Source organism: Syngnathoides biaculeatus, chromosome 12 (assembly GCF_019802595.1).
Source record: "Syngnathoides biaculeatus isolate LvHL_M chromosome 12, ASM1980259v1, whole genome shotgun sequence".
NCBI lineage: Eukaryota > Metazoa > Chordata > Actinopteri > Syngnathiformes > Syngnathidae > Syngnathoides > Syngnathoides biaculeatus.
The window spans coordinates 3,771,090-3,794,805 of record NC_084651.1 but is presented as its reverse complement, the minus strand read 5'-3'; the positions used below and the strand labels follow the sequence as shown (position 1 = coordinate 3,794,805).

Genomic DNA, 23,716 nt, shown 5'->3' with positions numbered 1-23,716 from the left:
GCTTGAGTGCCCCCTTGTGGCCGTTAGAAAAAATGCACAAATTAGCTGCATCACCGCGTAAACCGCAGGGTTGAAACCGTGTGAAAAAAGTTGCGGCTTATAGGCGGGAAATTACGGTATATTGAAGCTCACGTAAGAGTTTTCATGTTCCTCGTCTGCGTTTTGACGTCAGCTTTTTTTGGGAACATTTTGCAGCACACGTTAACTTTCTGTAACGACAATCTACTGCACAGCTATACTCTCTTTTTCCTTGTTTACCTTGCACCGCCCCCTTCCGCTCTTAAAGGGGTACACTCATAGTTGCCATGATATCCGGCCTACAAGATGCGACTTTTTTCACACGCTTTCAACCCTGTGGTTTAACGCTAGCGCTAATGCTAGCCGTAAGCGAATGGTAAGTACTTTTGTCATCGGTGGATAGCAACAACATAATGTTATTTAAATGAATTCAAAAACTTATTGTACTCGTGAAGTGTCGCTTTTACATAACATGCGCAAATACACTCATATTTAGTTTTGAAAATATTGTATGGCTCTTTTGGAATTACATTTTAAAATATTTGACGTTTATGGCGCTCTCAGCCTAAAAGCTTCCCGACCCGATTTATAAATATTTCACATTTGGCTCGAGTTTTTCAACTCGGGACAGGAATACGTGATTTGCAGACATTTTTCACACAAGTCTGACTTGAGAGACATATTTTACAAATTGTTTTTATTTGTTGTTACACTTTCACAAGTGGTATAAGAATTGTAGTGACTATTAGTACATCATAGACATGATAGCAAGTAGAAAAAATTTAAAAAAAGAAAATTGTCGACAGAAACAACACGTTATCTATTTCTATATATCTTTTAAAATCAAAGTGCACAATTTTATTTAAAGCAATTTGACCATAGATTTCTGAAAATCTTTACATGAATGCAAAAAAAAAACAAAACTATTTGTTGACGTAGCTAAAGTGAGTTTCAGTTTCAAAAAGTGACCAAAATATTTTTGACATTCCAGTGATTTTTTTTTATTTTTTATTGTGGCGGGAGGAGCATAATTGACCATAATAATTAATTATAAAGTGTTTTAAATTGACATTATTACAAAGCATAATGGAAGGAGCAAAAATTTGAAAAACGCTCAATTGACCAAACTGACAAAAAACTTTTGCCAGATCCGATTTTATTTTATTTTTTATGCTAGCAAGTTATTGATTTAAAGAAGAAACCATGAAGATTAAATTCATATTTACTGAAAACTTGGATTAACCTACGCTGGCTTTTAAAAAATAATTCCAAATTTGCCCAGCCCTTTTATCTCCTCTATCTGCAAAATTAATTTTATTAGCGCGCAGCCTCGACACTTTTGGTGGATTCGCACGACTGCCAACGTGACGTTTACTGACGTCTGAGTGCACAAACGACAATATTTCTGTTTGACCTTTGACCCGCAAAGCCCCGATTGTCACGTTCTTGTCGGCCGCTCGCGCGCACTTGGAACGTTCTAGAAGGAGTGGCTCGCGCTACGTGCGGACTGAGTCAACAGCAATCGACGAGAAAAAGTGAAAGTGAAAAATCGGGAAACAACACGTGTGACGTGGCGACTTCCCAAAAACCAGCCCGAGTGCAAAAATTTTAAAAAAAATGAAAAAATGTCGCATTCTTTTGTTAAAACCTAACTGCAGCAATCAAAATTAGCTTACATTCAGTCTGTTTTTGATATTCACAAACTACACAAAAGGGAAAACCTCGATTGGGTTTTGTGTCCGGTAACAAATAATCCAATGCAAAAAAAAATAATAAATTACAGCAAAACACAATTAAGTCCATTGAAATGCACACACACACACACACACGTCAGTGTCACAATACTGTCGTCGTAAGTAGATAAAAACGAATATTAATTTTGAGTCCTCACGAATATTCATATTCTTACTAAGAAGTCACATTAAAGACATTTTTATAGATAAATAGAACTACTTTATGAAATGAAGGGGCAGGCGGCGGATAGGGGGCGGGGCCTGCGGCCGTGGGGGCTCCATCCTAATCCTGCAATGGCGCTGCTGCGTTTACATTTTTTTTTTAATTTCCAAATTGCGTCATTGCTCATTTGTATTTATTTCATTAAATCATTTAACGTAATTAACACTAAAAATTAAATTTTACATTCAACATTGAACAATTTATGAACAAACTGGTCAATTATGCTTCTTTTTATAAATGTTTTACTAACTAATAAATCAATAAAATATAAAAATAAATTAAATGAAAATTTTTAAAATAAAATTAAGTTACTTAACTAATAACTAAATTTTATTCATTATTATACTACATGTTATTTATTATTATTTGTTTACATTTTTATGTATCCATTAAATATAAATAATAAAACAAAAACAAATATTTTTTTTATATACATTTAAAGTATATTTTGGTATTCAATGTTATTTTATGAAATGATGACTAATTGTCATATTTTAGGTATCACTCCTTTTACTTGACCTATCATTATTAATAAAACTAATAATTTGGCATCGTAAAATTGAAAGAACTTGTTTGATGAAAATATGAAAAATACTTAAACTAGTATTATTTGAATTTGAATTCACATTTCTTTCAGCCCCCCGCAGGCAAAGAAATGATTTCACGGATTTGGAGAGCGCCCCCTTGTGACGACGCAACGTCACGTCACGCCTCGTAGCCCGCCGAGCGCTGCCGCTGGTTCCAGATGTCGTCTCGGCGTTCGGGTCGGCAGAAGAGGCGCGAGGCGCGCGCCAGGCGTTCGCGCTGCTCGCGATCGCGCTGCTCCCCCGACGACGGGGTCGTGTTGCCGTGGAGACCGGACGACAGCTGACATCCCGCCGACCTGGAGGCGCAATCGGAAGATGATGTCATTTTTTTTTTCCATTACCTTAAGATGGCGCCAAAGCTAAAACTAACAGGAAACTAATGATTGGTGTCAAGGAAGTGTGCTCAAGTGAAGTCATATGAACCCGTTTTTGCCGGGATGCTTGCAGAGCTACGAATTTGGTTTGAGAAGCGCTGAAAATTAGATGTGGTTGTGGGTGCGACGCCGCAACCTGCTTTTGGCCATCCTGAGAGGTTTGCTGCGACCGGTCGGCGTCTGCTGCGGCTGCGGAGACAAAACGCGCGTCACAATTGGGCGCACCGCCGCGACTTCCGGCGTTCCGGTTGCGCTTTTGGTTCGGACCTGGTAGTTCTCCAAGAGGGTCTCGGCCTGCGCGATGCGTCTGAGGAGGTTCTCGATGAAGAACTGGATTCGGACTTTTCCGCTGGTCTCTTGGCGCGCGGCCGCTTCCAGAAAGTTCTGGATGGTCAAGACCTGCCTGAAAGCACGAGGAAGACTTGAAGTGAGTTTTTGAATCAGGTACAGGACCCTCAGACTTGGGTGCAATATCTCAACTCAATCATTTTCAAGTGATTTTATTTTATTGCATTTTTTTAAACATACCTCTCCCGCTGCTCGAGTTCGTTTTCAGAGGCGTTGATCTGCTGCTTGAGGGCAGCGATGACGGCGACGGCGACGTCCACCTGCCGACTCAACGAGCGCTCCTTCTCCGCCACTTCCTGCCTCTGGCGGGTCAGACGCTGCGAGCGGGCGCGCTCGCACAGCAGCTGCGAGTCGGCCCGCGCCAGCTCCGTCCGGACGCGGGCCAGCCGCCGCCGCAGGACGTCGCCCGGACCGCGAGGGCAAACGGCCGCCGAGGAAGACGGGGCGGCGTCCGTCCCCGAAAGACAGCCACCCCCTGTGCCAAAAGGACGGTCGGCCGTGAAAGGGGGCTCTCGGGTGAGGTGGGCGGTCAAATGTAGCGCCGGCGATCTCGGACGAGGTGAAAAGGTCTTCGATGTGGTCGATCATTTCATATGGAATGGAATATGAGTTTTTGATGAGGTCATGTGAAGTGGGAAGGGGTCGCCGGTGAGGTCATGAGTGGGGCAAGCACGGCGAGACCACCTTCGACGACGCCGGCCGGGATGGAGAAGCGGCGCGTGATCGCGCAAAGCGAAGTGCGGCGCAAAAACGTCTCTGACGGGCGGACTAACCGGGCGGCTCTGCGTTCAGGTCCGGGTCTGCGTGGAGGTCCGGGTCCAGAGGGAAAACCGGGCGACGACGTCGCACCTCGTCCGGGGTCGCGTCCTGCGGGGCGCCGCCGGCGTTCCGTCCGTCCTCCGTGCCCACCCCCACGCTCTGGGTCCTCCTCCTGGACATCAGGAAGTGGGCGGCTTCCCTGCCGTCGCTCAGCGAGCGCACGTGAGGACCCCGCCCGGCGGCCGTCGGGCGCCGCCCCCCGCGGTCCGCCGGGAGCTCGCCTGTGATGCTGAAGCCGCCGTACTCGTGCGGGTACTCCGGGTGGGCGTGGAGGGCGTCGGGGCTGCGTAAATACAGCCCCCCGTCGTGGAAAGAACCGGAACCTTCTGAACAAACCTTCTCCTGCATGACTGGCGAAAATGATTGACAAGCAAGATGGCGGCTTCATCACAAGAAAATTGAAGGTTTGGGATTACCGCAACATCTATGCTAATTTGTTAGCCTGCCTTTGACCTTTTGCATTACATTTTAGAATTAAGCTAGCAGCTAGCAAAGATTTTGGTCACATGCAAGCACAACTCCATATTTATTAATTTTGTGAATTTTCACCCGTTGTGGGCGGGCCCAGAAAGTCATCAACATGAGTTTATTGTCCATTTCATGCTTTGTACAAAATTAGCATACATTCCATCCGGTCACGTGGCTTGAAAGCGATAGAAAGATACTTTCTTCATCCACGTGGGAGATTCACTATCAATAATAATCACCATTTGCAGCATTTTTAAAAAAAAGGGCTAAGAACAAAACAGGAAGACGGTCTGCTCGCGTGCCGGAAGCAGTGTTACATACATAAACATGAAATGGGTTTTTTGTGTGAATATGACGTCACGAAGGCAGGCGCGCGTAACAGGTCAGTCGTGAGCGGCTAACGCGAGCTGCCGAACTGGCTCGCTACCAAAGCTAGCTGACGTCGATCGACCGATCCGTCGATTATGTCATTTGAGGGAAAAAAAAATAATAAAAAAAAGAGATGATAGAAGAGACGTGCTCGCGCTTACCTTCCTGTCGCGCGCGCGTGCGAAGACGAGCGGACGTGCACCCGCCGGAGTCCCGAGGCAGTCTTCGTGACGTCACTGACGGACGGCGGTCAAGTCAGCAGACCGGACAAGCCATGGCGCTTCCGGCTCGCGTGGCGCCTTCAAAATAAACCACTTCCGGTGGAGTTGCGTTACTCCTTTGGTTGGCTGGACTTGACGTGGCAGGGTTCGATCGGCACACTTCGAACTCCAAGGACAGGTCGGCTCCAGCCAACGCCAACTTTTCAGTAAATAGGATAGAAATGGAGTCGGCCTCAGATCAAATACAGCCGAGCCTCGGTTCTCGACCATAATCCGTTCTAGAAGGCGGTTCGAAAACCAAATCAATTATCTTATTTGTTATGTTATTTCCGAGGTTTTTTTCGGGGTTTCGTTCAAATTGTCAGTAACAAAGCACGTCGTGGGTGCGTCAGCTGTTCTGTTATTTCCGGGTTTTGTTGGGGGCGTTCGACTACCGATTTTCGTTCAGAAAACAGAAGCAAAAAAAAAATCTCGAAATTTTCGTTCGAGAATTGAGGCTGTACTGTCCAGTAAACCCAAAGCGGGACTCGACACACCCGAGTTCAAACGTGATTGTTAAGCTAGTCCACATTGCACCCCCCCCCCCAAAAAAAAAAAAAAAAAAACTAATTTGGCCTGAGCCACAAGAAATTATTAAGGCTTATTCGAGCCTTATGTTAATGCAGCCGAATGGGGGCACAAGACCCAAGACCAGATAAACGCAGAGGGTTGGCATCCACCATAATACTTTGACAAACAAACATGAGTGTTCATCTGAAGCATCCCAAACCGGATCGGTCGTGACCCGGTTTAACAACATGCCACCGTTAACCTGAAGACCATCGGTGGAAATTCACCTACTTTGGGTCGAACATGAAGAAGAGGAGGAAAGCGCATTAGTCGGCAGAAGAAAAAGAGGAATGCACAGAGCCTAAAATTGAGTGTGAGGACAGAGCAATGGTGAGTCCGGTAAGGAAGTGAAGGAACGGCGGTCCAAGCAGGTTGGATAGGATTAGAAATGATTTGGAGAGCAGACTTCGATGGTTTCGACATGTCCAAAGCGCTCGGGCGTGAGTTGCCGGCGCCGGCGTCTCCGGAATGAATGCGCTCATGGCGGTGAAGCCACCGAAGAGCGTCAGCGGCTGTGTCACGCTTAACCGGACACCAGGAATGCAGATCAGTTGACAGTGAGACAAACATGAAGTATTTTCTGTCATATGTACGTTTTAATATTTCAGATCCCCCACCACCACCACTGAATTTCTCTTGGACTTTCAGGCTTTCAACTCTGAATTTTTGCCAGCTCACGCGAGCTCCTCGAGACTCAGCGACTCGCTTCCTCGGCGTCACAGCGGCAGTGGAGCTCGTAGTCCAGCAGGCGGCCCAGTCGGGTCCCGGCCAGATGTTGTCCGAACATCTGGTCCATCCTGAGGCTCTGCTCCTCGCTGAAGTGGTTCCTCCAGTCTCCGACCTCACCTGGAACAATTGCAGGTGGGTTAATTGGTTTCAGTTTTGGACACGCTAAGATCGGACGATTGATTGCTTGACATCTCGTGTTTCACATCATTCTGCTCATAACAGTCAAGATATCGATCAAAAAAACTCTTAAAGCCTTTTCTGGATGTCATTTTGGTTTTACAGTCCGGGTAAATACCCCCCCCCCATGCTGAAACAGAAACCGTGGGCCGTGTCTTCACTGTTATTGAGCAAATGGTGCGAAAATGAGTCGGATGCGAAGCTGGGTCAACCACAAAACGAGATGTCGCTTCATGACGGATTTGCTAAGCTAGGCTAAGCTACTCGTTCTTTATTGGGCGCATGTTGGCACCTTTCCGGAAGAAGACATTTCCCATCATCCCGTGCGACGCCTGCGAGTTCTCCTTCATGGCGGCGAAGGTGCTTCCGTCGGACACCAGCCGCACTTGATCGTCGGTCAGCTCCGCGGCCAAAAAGGACGAAATGCGGCGGACGCCGTCGTCCAGGTCCTGCGTGGGGATGAGCGTTAGCTTGAGGATTCAGTTCGACCGATTCAATTTAGGGCGATTTCGAGTCTCCAATGAATGCAAGTTTTTGGGACGTGGGAGGGGGAAACCGGAGTACCCGGAGAAAAGCCACGTTTGAGCCAGTCGTCCACCGTGCCGCCGTCATTGATTGATTTCTTTTTAATTAGCTACACGTTAACGGTACGACGACTAAGCTCCGTACGCAAAAACATCAAATGTACTTGTTTGAGTTGCTCGTAGGTGACAATCATCACGTCGGGGTCGTCCATCTTCTTCTCCCATGCCATCGCGTGCTCGAAGTACGACCCCCACCCAACTACAACGACAACAACGACAACCTTTCGTTGTACTTTGTGCGCGTCTACGTGTGTTTCAGTGCGTGTACGCGGTGGGTGGCTGACCCTCTCCAGACAGGAAGTCCTCATAGAAAGCGTCCCAGGAAGCCGCAGAGGGCAGAACGGGGTTTCCGTTGCAGAAGTGGTAGTAGGAGACCAGGGTGTCTTTGGGGTTCCGGAAGATCACCAGCATCTGCGGCACCAAGACCCGACAATAAGGATGGGGTGGAGAAAGGGGGGGGGGGCGGTGCCGTCGCCCCCGCCGGCCCGCGCTCACTTTCGTCTTCTTGGCGTAGAAGGACGGCGGAATGTTGTCGGGGTGCATGTGGGTGCCCAGCAACCTGGGAGAGGCCATTCCGTCCATCACCTGAAGGGGGCGACAGGAGGCACGAAGCGCGGGGTTATTTTAGTCCCTGCGAAGAAGAACCAACCAAAAGTGGGCTTGCTAAAGCGTGAGAAGTCTCGAGATTCAGTTTTGAAGGCCTACAAATATTTCTCAAAGCTCGGTGGAAAACCTCAGCGACATCCGGTCCGAAGAACTCGACGAGCGGCGGGTCGTTGGTCTCGATGTTCCTCCCCGTGGCCTGCGTGAGGATCTTCTTCAGCAAGCCCACCATCCAGTTGAAACCTGCACCATATCGTATATTTTACAAAAACATACACTAATGACATAATTCAATTGAAGCAAAAAAAAAAAAAAAAGTTCTGTCCTACTTTCTCCTGCAATGCACAGTGAACTGTGCAAAGAACCTCGCGACCACTTGGGGGCGGTATAAGACAGACATGGAGAGAAAAAAACTTTACAAAGCGACTCAGCTCCTCTCCCGTTATCTTTCAACATGTGTTGCGCCACCATTTGTATTCAGATATCTCTGTTTTACAGATTAATGACACTGCCATGTAGATGCTAATTGTTAGCCTGTGCGCTACGGTGTTTTCCACTGTGTGCTAGCATTAAAGGACCACAGGCTACAGTACATACCGTGATTTCCGGCCTACAAGCTGCGACTTGTTTCACACGCTTTCAACCCTGCGGTTTATGCGGCGATGCGGCTAATTTGTGCATTTTTTTCTCACGGCCGCAAGGGGGCACTCGAGCGGAAAATGTAAGAGTGAGACCGGTGGAATATGTGTGCCGAGGAAGTGACTTTTATTGGTCTGGCCCTTTTAGTGCTGCATTAGTGTGTAACTGCCGTGTCTCAGTGATTTTTACCGGTATGTTTTTTTTTGTTGTTGTTGTTTCTGTTAACGCAGCGCTAGCGTTAACATTAGCGCGGCAGAGCTAGTGTTGGAGGTGAGCATTAGCATGGCGGCGCTAGCATTAAACTGTCTGTGTACTGTCTTTCTCTGTAAATATCTTGTTTCAATGTGGGCACTCAGATGCGATGCTCACAGTTCTGAGGTCTCGGGTTCGATCCCGTCCCCGCCTGTATGGAGTTTGCATGTTCTCCAGGTACCTGCGTGGGTTTTCTCCTCCAGCATCCCAAAAACATTCAACATCAATTGGAGACTCTAAATTGCCCCTAGGTGTGATTGTGAATGCGACTGTTTGTCCCGATGTGCCCTGCGATTGGCTGGCGACCAGTTCAGGGTGTACCCCGCCTTCTGCCGGTCGACAGCTGGGATAGGCGCCGGCACAGCCCGTGACCCTTGTGAGGATAAGGGGCTAAGAAAATTGATGGAAGGATAAAATAGTTTGATCTGAAGAACTGGAATTTGGTTATGAAGTGAATTGAGTCACGGCGCCCCAATCAGTGAAAACCCCCAAAAGTCAAATCAAGTGATGGGAGACGCCGGCGTGCGGGGGTCGGGGGTGACGGGACGGGGTCTCACCGCATTTGGGATAAGCCGCCAACAGGATGTCGTCCTCCCTGGCCGTCACGCCCTCCAGGGCGCTCAGGTGCTCCCGTGGGCACATGAGGAGGGGGTAGAGGACGCCCCGGTGCCGGTACAGCTTATCCTCATCCCTCATGTCGCGGGCCCGCCGCAGCCTGGAAACGAGCTCGGCCGGGAGCTCCGTGGCGTCGGGACCCGCGGGGTTACTCCTCGGCGGCGCCGACATCTTCCCCTCACAGGGACGTCCGAACGGAAAGAAAACACCTCGAGAATGAAAAGAAAGAGAGACGAACTGCTGCTATGCCGGCAGGATGTGCGCTTGCCCCGCCTCGCCTCGCCTGGCCCCGCCTCCTGCACACCTCCCAGAGAGGAAATTGGTGCTTAGCAGGTCGAAAAAGTCCAAAATCATTGGCAGTGAATGACATTCCAACAAAAAAAAAAAAAAAAGTTCAGTCGCAATGTTGAGGTCGTCACTCTTTAACCTTTCAGGTACTTTTTTTATCCACAAGCAATCAAGTCGATCTTGAGCCGAGAAAAACAAGTTTAACAAGTTTATTTTGATACCCATGCACTTTTTTTCTTCCTGCTTTCTCTTCGTGCGCATATGATTTTTTTTTTTTTTTTTAAATCTTTTTCTCTTTTCTACTTCCCTTTTCGGTCCCCGGAGGAGGCCCCATGAGCATAAAAGTTGCATCCCACATTGAAAACTCCAGAGGAACTAAAGACGGAATGAAATGTTCTACAATCACATTTGAAGATGAAAATTGAGAGGATTATTTGAAATGTTTATGCATAATACTGATCCAAAATATGACTATGAGGTGCAGGTATTGTTGTTGTTCGGCCGGTGTGACGGTCTGAGCGCTCCCCCGTGCTGAAAAAGTCTCCTTGTGATTAATGCGGATGCGTTACTAACAGGGGAACTCTGAGTACGTAGCAGATGCTTATTGGGAAATCCCCCGGTCTCATAGTTCCCCTTCTAAGCTAACATACGTTATAACCTAACCTTAAAACAAAAGTTGATAAAAAGAGATACACATATATGTACGTTTGCTGTGTTCGTCTTTCCGAGACGTCCGTAGCGAACACGGACGCTCGGCGACAAGTTGTCGAATGGCACATGTTGAAGCGTGGATGGGGAGGTTTCAAACCGGCCGGAAGTTTACAAAATATACGCGCATTCGCGTTACTCACAAGGAGACTTTTCAGCACGGGGGACCGCTCAGACCGTCACATTCTACATTGTACTATCTGTGACTTTGAATGTTTGTGGCTTTAAAAGGGTGGGGCCTGACCTGGCGAGTGACGTGCGACCAAGAGAATGAGAGTGTAATGTAATTGTTAGATGGTTACAATCCCACATTTTTTATATATATATTTTTTGTCTTTACCTCTGGCTTGCTCACATCCCGTGAAGAAAAAGGATCACCGTGAAATCTTGTGGTATAAAATTAGAAAAAGTCCGCGATACACCTAGTGAACTACACTGCGTTGTGTACATCGACGCACGTGCCTAATTGTGATTGCAGAAGCCGCCGCGGAAGAAGGAGAAGGTGCCGTTCAACCTCAAGCGTACTCGTAGGTATTTGGCAACCGAGCACGAGCAGCACTTGTGTTTCTTCAGCTTCCTTTGTGTGTAATGGGAGCACACGTCGGGCCTTGCCGTAAGTGCCGCGTTGGAGGTGAAGGGTCACGCAGCTGGAACTTCCTTTTTTTGGGCTCAGAATGCCTCAGAATGGGGAACGTTCTACCAGCCAATCACGAACAACAGGAAATAACAACAAAAACGGTATGTGTAATTTTTTATTTCATTTTTATATGATGAAGTAACTGAAGGAGTCTTGTACTGCTCACCGTTGCTAGTATTGGAATGTACAAGTATTTTTCCGTTTTCCTGCAGAGGGCAGTATAACAATGTGGCGCTTTGAGTTCATTGAGGCAACGACGACGAGGAAGAAGAAGCGGAAGCGATGGCCTCGATGGACCCGATGTTGACGTCCACGTCCGCGGCGCTGTCCTCCTACCACCACAATGTCGCCGACTTTTACCCCAGAAAGTTGGGGCCCAAGCCCGACGTGGTTCCGTCCGGCGTGACCGAGCGCAAGGTGGGCCCGCTGGACAAGCCTGACATGGTGGCGGTGGACGTCATCAACGTCGGCGAACACGGTTTGTTGTGCTAACAGGCTAAATGCTAACTGCGTCGCCTCAACTTGTTTTTTTTTTCTTCCTTTAACTCTTTCTTCCTACTCAATGACAACGTTTGAAACTTGATAAAGTGACTCAACTCTTGAAAAGTTGTTCCTTTTTTTTAATTAAATGAAGATATTAGTGAGGGAGGGTCGACGCTCTCCGGTAGCTTCACGTCGTACGTAAGCTAATTAAAACGACATCTTGGGAAAAAGTGCTCCAAACTGAGAAATCTCATCTTTTACTGTTCTTCCAGGAAAGTTCAAACATGCATGGAAAATTCTAATTGATTTTGAAAATGTATAAATATAATTTCTCGTAAGTTCTAAGGTCACAACTAACGACTAGTTAATACGTTGATTATTTTTTTTCTCCCCCAAAAAATTGGATAAAAAACGTTTAAAGAAAACTGGGAGTTATTTCAAACTAACGACTAGCTAATAGTTAATACGTTGATTATCTTTTCCACCAAAAATTAGATTAAAAATATTTTTAAAATAACAGGAAATTATTTCAAACTGACAGTGCACGAAATGCACAAACATAAATTGGTAATTATTCAGTTACTAGTTTGGTTGGTCCCAAGGATGTAAGAAAACAGACAAAAATGTTGATTTTTGCTTTCTCAAGTAGGTGTTTGTAAATCTGTTTTTAATTCAATTTATAAATAGATTACATGGAGCATTAAAGAAATAGTAAAATATGTACTGCTGACAGGCAAGTAAGTTACACCTCAGGCACAGGGAGAAAAAATTGGCTTGACCGATAAATCCAAATTAATCGATAAAATTGATGAATGGTTCAGCCTTCTATTGTCGTACGATTGAATTTATATTGCAATCCTGACATTTTCAAGTCATGTGATTCATCATGACGGCGTGCGTCCATGTTGATTGCGTGTGTGTTTGTCCTCAGACATCCCGCACGTGCACAACAAGAAACACGACGCGTACGTCCTGGTGAGTGGTTTTCATCATCAACGATGGCCCGGGGCCAGTACCGCACTGGGTCGGGCCACCGCGTACCTTACAGATGACGGGCCCGGCAGGGCCAGCACTAGTTCACGAGAGTGTGCCAAAAAATACGGTCACTGAAAAATTTCAGCCGTTGAAAAAGGGCCAAAAGTGTATTTTTGGTTTTAGATCATAAGATTTTTATCACTAAGATTTCTTGGGCGAAAGTGGATGCAAAAACCGCAACAAACTTTGTGACTCGCTTCATAACTTCAGTCATCCACCTCCTCTGAAAGTATGGACAAAAAATTAACGAACTTTAAACACTTTAAATTTATTTTTTTTGCATGTACAGTACATTTAATGCCTCGTTTTTTTTCAAGTATTTTTCACTTGTATTTAACTTGTGTACAGTAGATTTGCATTTTAGGAATAAAATATTGGCTTCCTTATAGTTTGGACTTTATATTTTTCTTGGTTCTCATGGAATGAAACTTTTTTTGAGGTGGTATTTACTGTAAAATATTTGCGAACCAGTGTTGTCCGTGCGCGTCTTCAACGCGGCTCAATCAAGATTATTTACTGATCATCACCCGTCTGTAGATGCCACACTTCTTGAACACGCCTCTAGGTGGCGATGTAAAACAAGTCATGCGTCCTGCTGGGGTCCTCTGGCAATTTCACGAAAATGGAAAGTGACATGAAATTTTGAGCGCAATGTCTGAAATATTTTGGTGTTGACCTCCTCCAGGGCACCATTCATCCATTCCGGAAGACACACAGGTCTTTTCCTGGAAAGCTCCTGCAAGAATTCCGATTGGTCACGTCTGACAGACGGGTAAGTATGTGCACGTGCGTGTGTAAATGCGATAACGACGGCGAGCGGCTGATGTTGTCTCTGTCTGGCGAATGTGGTCAAACATGTTCCGTTACGTGTAATCCTGATTGGCAGCAAGGTTACGTGACTCATAAACATGCGGCAAGTGATTGACGGCTCATTGCGATGCGTGCTAGCGTACGCGTTGGTGTTTGACATCCTTGTCTCTTGATGTAAATCGCTTATGGCGCCCGAGTTCACTCATTTATGTTTGAGATTCTCGGCCAAGTTGCTCGATTTAAATTTTGAACGCTGACTGGCAGTCAATCTTTCGACACCTGCAGAATGTTGTCCTCAGTGACAATAGAAGCGTTGACGCAAACAAAAGAGAAGTCTTCTTTCACTAGAAAAAAAAAAAGTTACCGTAATTCCTGGCCTGCAGAGTGCAGCTGGTTATAAGCCTCACAGAGTACATTTGTAAAGGAAATACAATTTGCTACATACACACGTCGCAGCTGTGTAAAAGCCGCAAGTGCCCACATTGAAACATGAGATATTTACAAAGAAAGACGGCACACAGAGAGTTAAACGCCAGCGCCGCTGCGCTAACACGGTCGTTTTTAAAAAACAAAAAAAAACATATCGGTAAAAATCACTGAGACACAGCAGTAACACGCTAGCACAGCACTAACAGGGCAGGACAGGTAAAAGTCACTTCCTCGGCACATATATTCCACCGGTCTCACTCGTACATTTTCCGCTCGAGTGCCCCCTTGCGGCCGTTAGGGAAAAAATGCACAAATTAGCCGCATCAACCCATAAACCGCATGTTTGAAAGCGTATGGGAAAAAAAGTCAAGGAATGACTTTCACCTGTCTGGCCCTGTTAGTGCTGCGCTACTGTGTTACTGCCGTGTCTCTGTGATTTTTACCGGCATGTTTTTTTTTTTTTTTTTTTTAACTGGCCCTTTTAACGTTAGTGCTAGCGATAGGGCGGCGCTAGCGGTAGCGTTAAACTCTCTGTGTACCGTCTTGTGTTTCCATGTGGTCACTCGCGGCTTTTACGCAGCTGCAGCGTATGTATGTACCAAATGGTATTTCCTTTACAGATGTATTCTGTGAGGCTTATAACCAGATGTGCTCTGCAGGCCGGGAATTATAGTACTTGTATTAACTCAATTTTCAAAGATGTTTGTACATCAGAGGCAAATAGTGGGATCCAGTCGACGGCGAAAAATGTCAACGTTTGTTAACAGGTTAAAGGCAACTAACTTCATACATTCGTTCATCTTGCATTCATTTAGTCATGCATGCATTTATGCTCATAGTCTGGTTAGGGTTGGAGATTTAATTCATTTTTAATTTCATTAATAATTTAATAATGATATATATATATATAATTAATAAAAATACATTCGTTATTATATATATATAATTTTATAATATTATTTTGAATAAACTAAATTACAAAAAGGGCGGCACGGTGGATCGGCTGGTATAAGCGTTGGACTCACAGTTCTGAGTTCCCGGGTTCAATCCCAGACTGCGTGGGTTTTCTCCGGGCACTCCGGTTTCCTCGCACATCCCAAAAACATGCAACATTAATTGGACACATTAAAAATTGCTCCTTGGTGTGATTGTGAGTGCGGCTGTTTGTCTCCATGTGCCCTGCGATTGGCTGGCAACCAGTTCAGGATGTACCCCGCCTCCTGCCTGTTGACAGCTGGGTTAGGCGCCAGCACTCCCTGCAATCCTTGTGAGGATAAGCGGCAAAGAAAATTGATTATGAATTTTTAAAAAAAAAAAAAGCATCCAGGTGGATGGCAGTTTCAATGTGTCATTTATGTTTGGGGCTGAAAAGTGAAGAGGAAACATTATTCGAAATGTTTTCGAAGGCCCGAGTACCTGACGCAGTGCATGCGCCGGACCAAAAGGTGGCAGTGTGGGGCCGCATTGACGTTTTTTCGTCCCTGTAGACGGTATGTGACCAAGAGGGGGAGGGGGGAGTGTTTAGACCGAGTTAGCATCTCTGTTTGCCCACAAACGTCCACAGACACACACACACACGTGCATACGTGCGTGCTTGCGTGCACGCGCGGGCGGGCGTGCACGTGTCCGGCTAGTGCTGTCACCGTACGCCTCGGCGCTGTCATAACACAGCACACGGCGTAATTGTGGATTTCACATCACAACGGCGTGTGAAGCACAGTCCATCTGACAGGAACACACACACAGAAAAACACACAGTTCATGTTTCATGTACGTCTGACACAGAAAAGCACTCAGTGGTTCTGCCGCATCTGGTTGTGTGTTTGCGCTTCTTTTTTGTCTCGACGATATTTCAATATTACTGTTCAAAATGGAGAGCATTTCCGAAAGGAGAGAGACAGAAGCGAACCAACCAGCTGTGCGTAGCATGACGAGAGGCTGCAAAATGAAAACAGCTCACAGTCGTTGACCTCGTGGCTCGTTCTCCTGTTTTGGTCCCCGAAGATCCTCCTCGCGCACGTTTTCGGAACGCTATCCACGAGCGGAACCAGAATGCACATTCATGCGAGATTCGCCATCGGCGACAACTCCCCGAGTCTCCTCACCAGGGGACGAGCAACTAACCCAAACACCTTTAGTTCAAATTGACACTGCAAAAGGGGTACGAACACAAACTGATACCGGTTTAGTCCGTAAAATATCAGAAAATCAACAAAAATGTTCGTCATTATTGGTCGTCAGAGAAAATGGCTCATTTTGATTTAAAACAAAAGGAACCGAGATCTCGCGCTCTCACTGGAGCGATTCGCAGCTGGGATGAGAATCAGCACCTCCAAAATCCGAGGCTACGGTCCTCAGTCGGAAAATGGTGGCGTGCCCTCTCCGGGTCGGGGACGAGATCCTTCCCCAAGCGGAGGAGTTCCAAGTATCTTGGGGTCTTGTTCACGAGTGAGGGAAGAACGGAGCGGGAGATCGACGGACGGACGGATCGGAGCGGCGTCTGTAGTGATGCGGACTTTGTATCGGTCCGTTGTGGTAAAGAGGGAGCTAAGTCGAACGGCGAAGTTCTTGATTTATCAGTTGATCTACGTTCCTACCCTCACTTATGGGCACGAGCTGTGGGTTGTGACCGAAAGAACAAGATCCCGGATACAAGCGGCCGAAATTAGTTTCCTCCTCATGGTGTCCGGGCTCTCCCTTAGAGAGAGGGTGAGAAGCTCTGTCATCCGGGAGAGGCTCAGTGTCGAGCCCCTGCTCCTCCGCATTGAGAGGAGCCAGATGAGGTGGCTGGGGCATCTGTTCCAGGTGCCTCCCGGACGCCTCCCTGGTGAGGTGTTCCGGGTGTGTCCCACCAGAAAAAGACTCTGGGGACGACCAAGGACATGCTGGAGAGACTATACCTCTCGGCTGGCCTCTGGATCTCTATTAGAGCTGGAGGAAGTGGGTGGGGAAAGGGAAGTCTGGATACAAGTTACCAAAATGAGTTTCCTCCGCAGGGTGTCCGGGCTCTCCCTTAGAGATAGGATGAGAAGCTCGGTCATCCGGGAGGAGCTCAGTGTCAAGCTGCTACTGCTACGCATTGAGAGGAGCCAGTTGAGGTGGCTGGGGCATCTGATCCGGATCCCTCCAGGACACCTCCCTGGAGTGGTGTTCCGGACACGTCCCACCGGAAAGAGACCCCGAGGACGATCCATGACACGCTGAAGAGACTACGTCTCTCAGCTGTCCTGGGAACGCCTTGGGATCCCTCCGGAAGAGCTGGAAGAAGTGGCCTGGGAAAGAGATCATCATCCATTTTTCCAGGTTGTAGACGAGTTCTCGAGCGTTCAGCGGGGTTATGTGATTGTCTCGCTTTTGTTGACATGAGAGTTTGTCGCAGTAAGTCCGGAGCATCTTTCCTGCGATAAACGGGGGGGAGTTCGCTTGTTACTTGCTGACCTGCCCCAAGTCGTTTTGTGCCGTGATCTTGATAGTCACCAGAATCCCCGTCAGACCGCGGAGACGGACGTCATCCGGTCCGTTTTGCCGGAGTCTGCTCGCGTGTTTCTTGATAGCGCTCGCATGGATTCTTGCTCATGTTGTTCTTCGTGTGTGTTTATACTTTGCGGTGTTGTGGTTCTGCATGACCCACTCTCGAGGAGATGTCATTACGAGTTGCAACTCCAGTTATCGTGTGTGTGTGTGTGTGTGAATACAAATGATAGAATGTCAACGTGTCACTTTGGTTTGTGCGTCGCAGTCGTGGAGGATCCTGCTGTTTGGTTTTCTCAACCTGCTGTGCACCGCCTGTCTACTCGTGTGGTGCAGCTCCACCAACAGCATGGGTGAGTACACACACACACACACACACACACACATCCACACTTAAATGCACACACACTCGCTCGGTCACTCACACACTTTAACGCTCGCTCACCCCCGCTCCTCGCGCAAGTTCACTCTTGACACTCACGCACTCACCCGTCGTTTGTCATGCCGACGGATTATCCGACTGCGGTTTACTCATAACGTCCGATGGTGTGTGTGTGTGTGTGTGTGTGTGTGTGTGTGGCTCTGGCTGTGAGTGTGCGCGTGTGTCTGCGTGTGCTTTCCCGGATGTCTGTGTGTGTGTGTCAAAGTGCTGTTTAAGCAGGGTTGTTGTTGTGGTTTGCATTGTTGCTGAAACACAAGATGACAACGATCCTACAAAAATGGTGTGCGCATGCGTGTGTGCTTGTGTCCATATGCGTGTGTGTGTGTTTGCCCGGTCATCCTGTATCAAATTGTGCAGTCGCCAACGATATCATCTTTCAGTCTTTTACAAGACAGCAGCTTTTTGTCCTCGGACACACACATGCGCGTGCACGCACGTGTACAAGTAAGCAGTTAAGGCATGTTGTTGTGTGTGTGTGTGTTTGCCCATCCATTCATCCATCCATCCATCCATCCATCTTTTTCACGTTGACAAACAGCGACAGTTGCCACTTTGTGTCACTTACACTTTGTGTGTGTGTGTGTGTTTGTGTGTGAGAGTGGCGTCTCTGTGCTGTCTGTCACCTCTGTCTGTCCTCCAAACATTCCCCGACGCTGACATCTTTCTCACCTCCCAACGTCCGCGCTCACTGAGACTTGTTCAAAGACACACATCAAGAGAAAACGCAAATTATACATTCTGGGTATGATTTTTCAACTGAAAATTGCCCGATCAATATTCAAAATGTTTCGGGATGTCCGCTATCAAATGTTTTTCAAATCGTTGATCCTATCGAAATTTGTTCATGTACTCACCCAATGCCCCCGGAGCGGAGTCTGGGCCGCCACATGCACGCAATTTAAATGAGAAATTAAAAAAAAAAAAAACATCTATTAATTTATTTTTTTAAACACAAAAATAAGCAAGGAAGCTGGCGTAAACAAGTTGTGTGCAAAACTATTATGGAACTCTCCGTGGAAAAACCGCCGTCACTTTTCGATGAAAAATGCTCCTCTGCTTTGCATCAAGCCCGGTCGCTGTCACTCCCCCGAGAGGCACAACCCCGCCGTGATTGGTCGGTTCTGTAAAAGTGCCATTCATATAAAACTTCAGGCCCGCACTATCATTTAGCTTTCATGGCAAGGTGGGGGCCACAAAATATCATCTTGGGGGGCTGCAATTGGCCCGCGGTCCGCGGGTTTGAGACCACTGGTGTAAACATTTCTTTTCACAAAAACAAACCAATGCAAAACTACTCTATCAACTGTACTGTATCAAATCTCTTCGGTGGGGGTGACTCGGCCCCCTGGAAGTTCTTTTCTTTTCCCAAAGAACTGATCTAGTGTCAGTTCTCTGGTGCCATGATTGGGGGTTAGTAGTCCTCGATAGGAAGAAAAAACTGTCAGTAAATGGAACTACCGGGACACGTTATACACGATAACAACGCGCGTCGTGGGTCACCTGGTCGGGCCACGCGCTCTTGTTATTTCCGGGTTTTGCCGGGGGGTGTTCGAGAACCAATTTTCGTTCGAAAACGGGGACATTCGAGAACCGAGTATTCACTGTATTATAATCACAAGTCCTTGTAAAGGTGAGACGGCGTTTTTACCTCGCATACCATTTTTGTAACGATTTAACAGTTGGATTCAAAAGGTTTGAGTTTCCAATGTGAATTTGTTTCGCAATGAGTATCAACAAATCACCGCGTCAGTTGCCGGATCGGATTTGCGTTTTTTTTTTTTTTTTCTCGTGGTCGGTTGCTCAAGGGGTCGGCGGATCTAATGATTTGTGTACGCTGGCAGAGAGTGAGAAGACAAACAATATTGTCCGTCCTGAGGCGTTGCGATAAACCCTAGAACCGTTTGACGTGTCCAATATTATCGCATGTGAACCGTTCACGAGGTTTGGAGTCCTGGGCTTTCTGCAGGAACGACTGTAGTAGGAACTCTACGGGAATGTTTGTTTGTCCTGGAATCATCCATCCATTACTGTTTTATTCACTCTCATTAAGACACACTCCAGCGTGGCGATGTGATCCTGTGTGTGCGTGTGCATGTGCGTGCGTGTGCGTGCACGCCCCGAGGGCCACAGTGTTCCTGTGTGTCAGAACGCAGCTGATGAAGCCTCCCACAGGGCTTCCACTCGGCCCCACGCACAACTCCTTTTGTCTGGAGCCTCTTTCACGCCGAGACGCATTGAAGCCCCGCTTATTTCCAGGGACACTTTCAAGTTGGGTGAAAATCCGCGATGGGCAGAGGCCGTAATTAACACATTTTTTCAATATCTTAATCCGTTCCGCACATTTGAACCCTCGGTTAACCAAGCAGGGTTCCAGGTTGTCTGAAATTGTACAACACTGGTCAATAATGGCAAATGCCACCTCGGTAAAGTTGGAAAAGGGGCCCTAATGTACTATGGGCAAAAATGCAACGTGGGTCAACAGAGGGTTAAACGCATTTAAATCTATTAAAACTAACAAAAAACGAGTAACAGTACAGCTAACAGCTACTGCAAAACAACTGTTCAGATTTTACTTTTTTTACCCCGTCATGTTCCATAAATGAGAGACTGAAATTTTTTCGTCACCCCAAGTTGAAGTTAACCACAAAACAAAAAGAATCAAACACAGAAATCAACCCCAAAATGCTCAACCAAGTCATGTCATATTTTGTTTCAAGAAAGTATGCTACCTTAAACCGCCGCTGTCGTCCTTACATCCATTGTAAAATAGATATTATGAACGAAAAAATAAATATGAGCGGAAAGCGTGTCATTCATGTGCAAAGTTACGGAAGTCTCACTCGACATCCCAGTGGTAGCCGTATTGCCTGGAACGTCTGTTCATTACGTCACACCGGGACGTGCCTAAACCTTCCCGGATAAGTTTAAAGGTCAAGTGTCGTGCCTATAAACACAAAAATAGATATTGTAATGAAAAACACATATAACATTATTCACTTCGATGTCCATACGAAAAAAGAAAAATACGAGCGGAGAGCGTGTCATCCATGCGCAAAGTTGCAGAAGTCTCACTCGACATCCCAGTGGCAGCCGTATTGCCTGCTACGTCATCAGCAGACGTCACACCGGTACGGTCGTCATTGAGAAAACGCTGTGCCACCTGCTATGGAAGACGGAACATTTTCGGATTTTTCCGACGCCACGAAAGCTCTTTTCGAAGAACAGAACATCTCACAATTGAGTGAAGTGACCGGGGGAAATATTACCCCATCCTTTCGAGCCGTTTTTAGATGATATGCGGATCGTTTCTAACTAACAACAGAGTCCCAGACACCATGTGTGAGCCAGGCCGGTCGAAAACGTCCGCCAAAGCTGTCCGCCGCGGACACAATCGAATGAAGTGACCCGGGCAATATTACCCTATCGTTTCGAGCCATATTTAGATGATACGCGGATCACTTCTAACGAACAGACTCCCCGACCATATGTACAGCGACCGGGTGAGTACGCTACATTTTGTCATACAAATTTTTTTCACGGCGAAACGGGTCTTTTGGAAAAGTGTGAAGAGTGAATCCATCCTCCCGCGTGTTCGAGCAACATCCAGCAATACAACGAGACGGCATTTTGGCTAACACGCAGGGAAAAAAACAGCTACTTTCGCGCCGGTAAAACAGGTATAAACACACGAAACTTTGACACTTCCTGCTTCTTCTCCAAAGCGAATGCCTCGAGAGGATTTTTATGGCGAGAGATACATACATCCATATGTGACAACATTATGACGTGTGGTGAAAAAACAGATGGGTTCCATTCCGGCTGCCTTTTTTTCCATTAAAAACATACTAACAATCATGCTTTACGTGTCAGTAGCCCTTTAACGCTAACATCTAATGTGAAACGCCAAAGGTTGGCTAAAGGATATCGACATGCGTATGCCACTTGTTCTGCTTTTCCTCAAATTGTCCCATCACATCCTGCCGTTTCCTAGTTTAGTTCCGTTTACATCGGCGTTCCGCTCCAAAGAAGGCGCCCAAATTCAAATTTCCAAATCACGATCAGTATTTCGGGACTGCGGCAAACCGATGACGCCTTGCATGAGTGTGCGCTGAAGTCGGTCCTCACTCTGTATGACGTATGATTCCTACATCAAAGAAACACTTGTAACAAGCAATGTTTGTGAAAAATGACAGTGAAAACAATTTAACGGGGAAAAAAAACGTTTACGTGAGCGGCCCAGGCACATCCGCAAAACAAACTCCACCCTCAACAAAAGCGTAATGTGCACTTTTGCCCGCGTGATCGCGTTTCATGGATTTGATATCAGCGCTGGTTTAACGTGTCTCCACCAGCTACTGCTCAAATCCCACAGCGGTGATACCAGACGCTAAATGGACGCGTCGTTATCGACGCCACGGCCGCGCCCGCTCGGTATTATTTGTCTTCTGATCTGAGCGTCGCAAGTTTGACCCCCCCATGTACACGTGGGATAATTCAATGTTACTTGAATGGACCACCTGGAGTAGAAACAGCGGTAGCGCAACAATGGGGACTATTAGCGGCACGCTGGATAAGCGCGGTCGTCCTGGTGCGGCCGGTGTGATGTGTGCGCTTGGTCGAGTGTTCGAAGCTTTTACTCTTAAGTCTGCAAAGTACGCTAGCCTGTGTGCGTGCGTGGGCACACGGTTGTCTCGGTTTACTGTTTACCGGAACCAGTGACACTAAGCACTTATCGGCTGCGGTTAGGAGATCTATATCCTGATTCATTGTGTGCGTTTTGTCAAGGTTTGCTGACCCCCCGCGGATTAGTTCCTTGAGGTACGATTTTTCTAAAATAAAAATAAATTGATATACATTTTTCTGTGATTCAAGCTATTTGTCTAGATTTTTTTTTTTTTTTTTGCTTCCACTTTGCGAGCAAAAATTGGGGATATGAGCACTGTATGTTGTCTGTGAACGCAATTATCAATCAATTTAAAACAAGTAGCAGATTGTGAATGATGGTTAAAAATAAGGCTTCACTGCCTATTCTAGTTAGTTAGCTGTAAAACTAAACTGAAAAAGAGGATTAGACTGCTGTGCGAATATGCTAACTTTGCCTTTAACTAGCTTAATGCTAACAGACCATGCAAAACTCAATAGACTGGCTAACAAATACATCAGTAATCGTGTTATGACCGTATATTTAAACAGTGACGGGCGCATCAACAAGTGTAGACGTATAATTTCTCATTTATTGGAGGGTTACTTTTTAGATCGCCTCGTGATTATATGAATATGCCATGTAGTGTTCATATATTTTATTCTAAACAACCTACGTTGAGCGCATGTTGTTGTCGGGTCCCTGGGGGGCGTTCGGAATGGCAGAGCGCGGCAGGGCAGCTGTGGCTACACAAGTAGTTTCCCACCACCAGGTATTACCATGGAGCGAAAAAATGATATTTGCAATTCCAAATCGTCTTTGAGTGTCCAGAAAGAGTAATGCATAATAATAATAATAATCATTTTCAAATATGGTCACATTCATATTTTTTTCGCAAATTAATCCCATTGGTCAATTATTGATTAATATGAAGTGTTGAAAATATTTCAATGATGCAATGCAAACGGATCAAGATTTTTTTTTGGGGGGGGAGGTTCCTGGATAGTGATTTTTGGGTGGGGTGGGTGCTAGGTTTTCACCTGATGCGAGTGAAAAATGTATCCATAATACTAATACAAAATATCATTATGACTCTGACTTTTAATGTGTGTGGCTTTAAAAGGTGGGCCTTGAAATCTTTAGGAAATGGATGTGACTTTGGCGGCGGCACGGTGGGGCAGCTGGTAAAGTGTTGGTCTCACAGCTCTGAAGTCCCGGGTTCAATTCCGGACCCGCCTGTGTGGCGTTCGGATGTTCTCCCTATGTCTCTGTGGGTACTCCAGTTTCCTCCCACTTCCCAAAGACATGCAACATTAATTGGATACTCTAAATTGCCACTAGGTGTGATTGTGAGTGTGACTGTTTGTCTCTACGCTGCCTTGCGATTGGCTGCAGACCAGTTC

General features: G+C 46.5%; 3 protein-coding genes and 1 long non-coding RNA gene across 6 annotated transcripts in view; 2 read left to right on the top strand and 2 right to left on the bottom strand.

The window, feature by feature from the left end:
* Window positions 1–841: 841 nt before the first annotated feature.
* On the bottom strand, window positions 842–5,198 carry znf365 (zinc finger protein 365). 2 transcript variants are annotated; one of them, XM_061836500.1, is made up of 6 exons: window positions 5,101–5,198; window positions 4,057–4,452; window positions 3,464–3,758; window positions 3,203–3,338; window positions 3,072–3,124; window positions 842–2,857 (listed from the first exon to the last, which is right to left on the bottom strand). In XM_061836500.1, exons 2-6 carry the CDS (start codon window positions 4,448–4,450, stop codon window positions 2,680–2,682), a joined length of 1,056 nt encoding a protein of 351 aa, XP_061692484.1. In that variant the 5' UTR covers window positions 4,451–4,452; window positions 5,101–5,198; the 3' UTR covers window positions 842–2,679. The 2 variants fall into 2 exon arrangements, with proteins under 2 accessions (XP_061692484.1, XP_061692485.1); XM_061836501.1 differs by lacking the exon at window positions 5,101–5,198 and having other exon boundaries at window positions 4,057–4,504.
* Window positions 5,199–6,204: 1,006 nt separating this feature from the next.
* LOC133509478 (uncharacterized) lies at window positions 6,205–10,668 on the top strand. The gene is made up of 3 exons (XR_009797352.1): window positions 6,205–6,326; window positions 6,418–6,630; window positions 9,981–10,668. It is a non-coding gene; the product is annotated as an uncharacterized LOC133509478 (long non-coding RNA).
* On the bottom strand, window positions 6,464–10,854 carry sult6b1 (sulfotransferase family, cytosolic, 6b, member 1). 2 transcript variants are annotated; one of them, XM_061836502.1, is made up of 8 exons: window positions 10,705–10,854; window positions 9,311–9,664; window positions 7,993–8,105; window positions 7,755–7,844; window positions 7,544–7,670; window positions 7,364–7,458; window positions 6,968–7,124; window positions 6,464–6,615 (listed from the first exon to the last, which is right to left on the bottom strand). In XM_061836502.1, the coding sequence occupies exons 2-8, from the start codon at window positions 9,537–9,539 to the stop codon at window positions 6,464–6,466; spliced, it is 963 nt and encodes a 320-aa protein (XP_061692486.1). In that variant the 5' UTR covers window positions 9,540–9,664; window positions 10,705–10,854. The 2 variants fall into 2 exon arrangements, with proteins under 2 accessions (XP_061692486.1, XP_061692487.1); XM_061836503.1 differs by having other exon boundaries at window positions 9,311–9,577; window positions 10,705–10,819.
* A 106-nt stretch (window positions 10,855–10,960) lies between these two features.
* Window positions 10,961–23,716, top strand: part of slc30a6 (solute carrier family 30 member 6) — a 41,366-nt gene continuing 28,610 nt past the window's right edge. Inside the window, exons 1-5 of the mRNA XM_061836498.1 lie at window positions 10,961–11,102; window positions 11,214–11,479; window positions 12,416–12,459; window positions 13,205–13,291; window positions 17,498–17,582. Coding sequence (XP_061692482.1) covers window positions 11,284–11,479; window positions 12,416–12,459; window positions 13,205–13,291; window positions 17,498–17,582 — 412 coding nt within the window. The 5' untranslated portion in view covers window positions 10,961–11,102; window positions 11,214–11,283. The remainder of the gene's footprint in view (window positions 11,103–11,213; window positions 11,480–12,415; window positions 12,460–13,204; window positions 13,292–17,497; window positions 17,583–23,716) is intronic.

Bases quoted from the DNA above. Each gene is read 5' to 3' on its own strand.
- znf365 (XM_061836500.1), bottom strand. From the start codon at position 4,450: ATGCAGGAGAAGGTTTGTTCAGAAGGTTCCGGTTCTTTCCACGACGGG. The intron at 3,339-3,463 runs GTATGTTTAAAA...TCGTGCTTTCAG, and splicing joins GAACTCGAGCAGCGGGAGAG to GCAGGTCTTGACCATCCAGA. The intron at 2,858-3,071 runs GTTGCGGCGTCG...TTGCGCCTCCAG, and splicing joins CTCAGGATGGCCAAAAGCAG to GTCGGCGGGATGTCAGCTGT.
- sult6b1 (XM_061836502.1), bottom strand. From the start codon at position 9,539: ATGTCGGCGCCGCCGAGGAGTAACCCCGCGGGTCCCGACGCCACGGAG. The intron at 7,671-7,754 runs GTGAGCGCGGGC...TTGGTGCCGCAG, and splicing joins TCTACGCCAAGAAGACGAAA to ATGCTGGTGATCTTCCGGAA. The intron at 6,616-6,967 runs GTGCCAACATGC...CAATTGTTCCAG, and splicing joins AAATGTCTTCTTCCGGAAAG to GTGAGGTCGGAGACTGGAGG.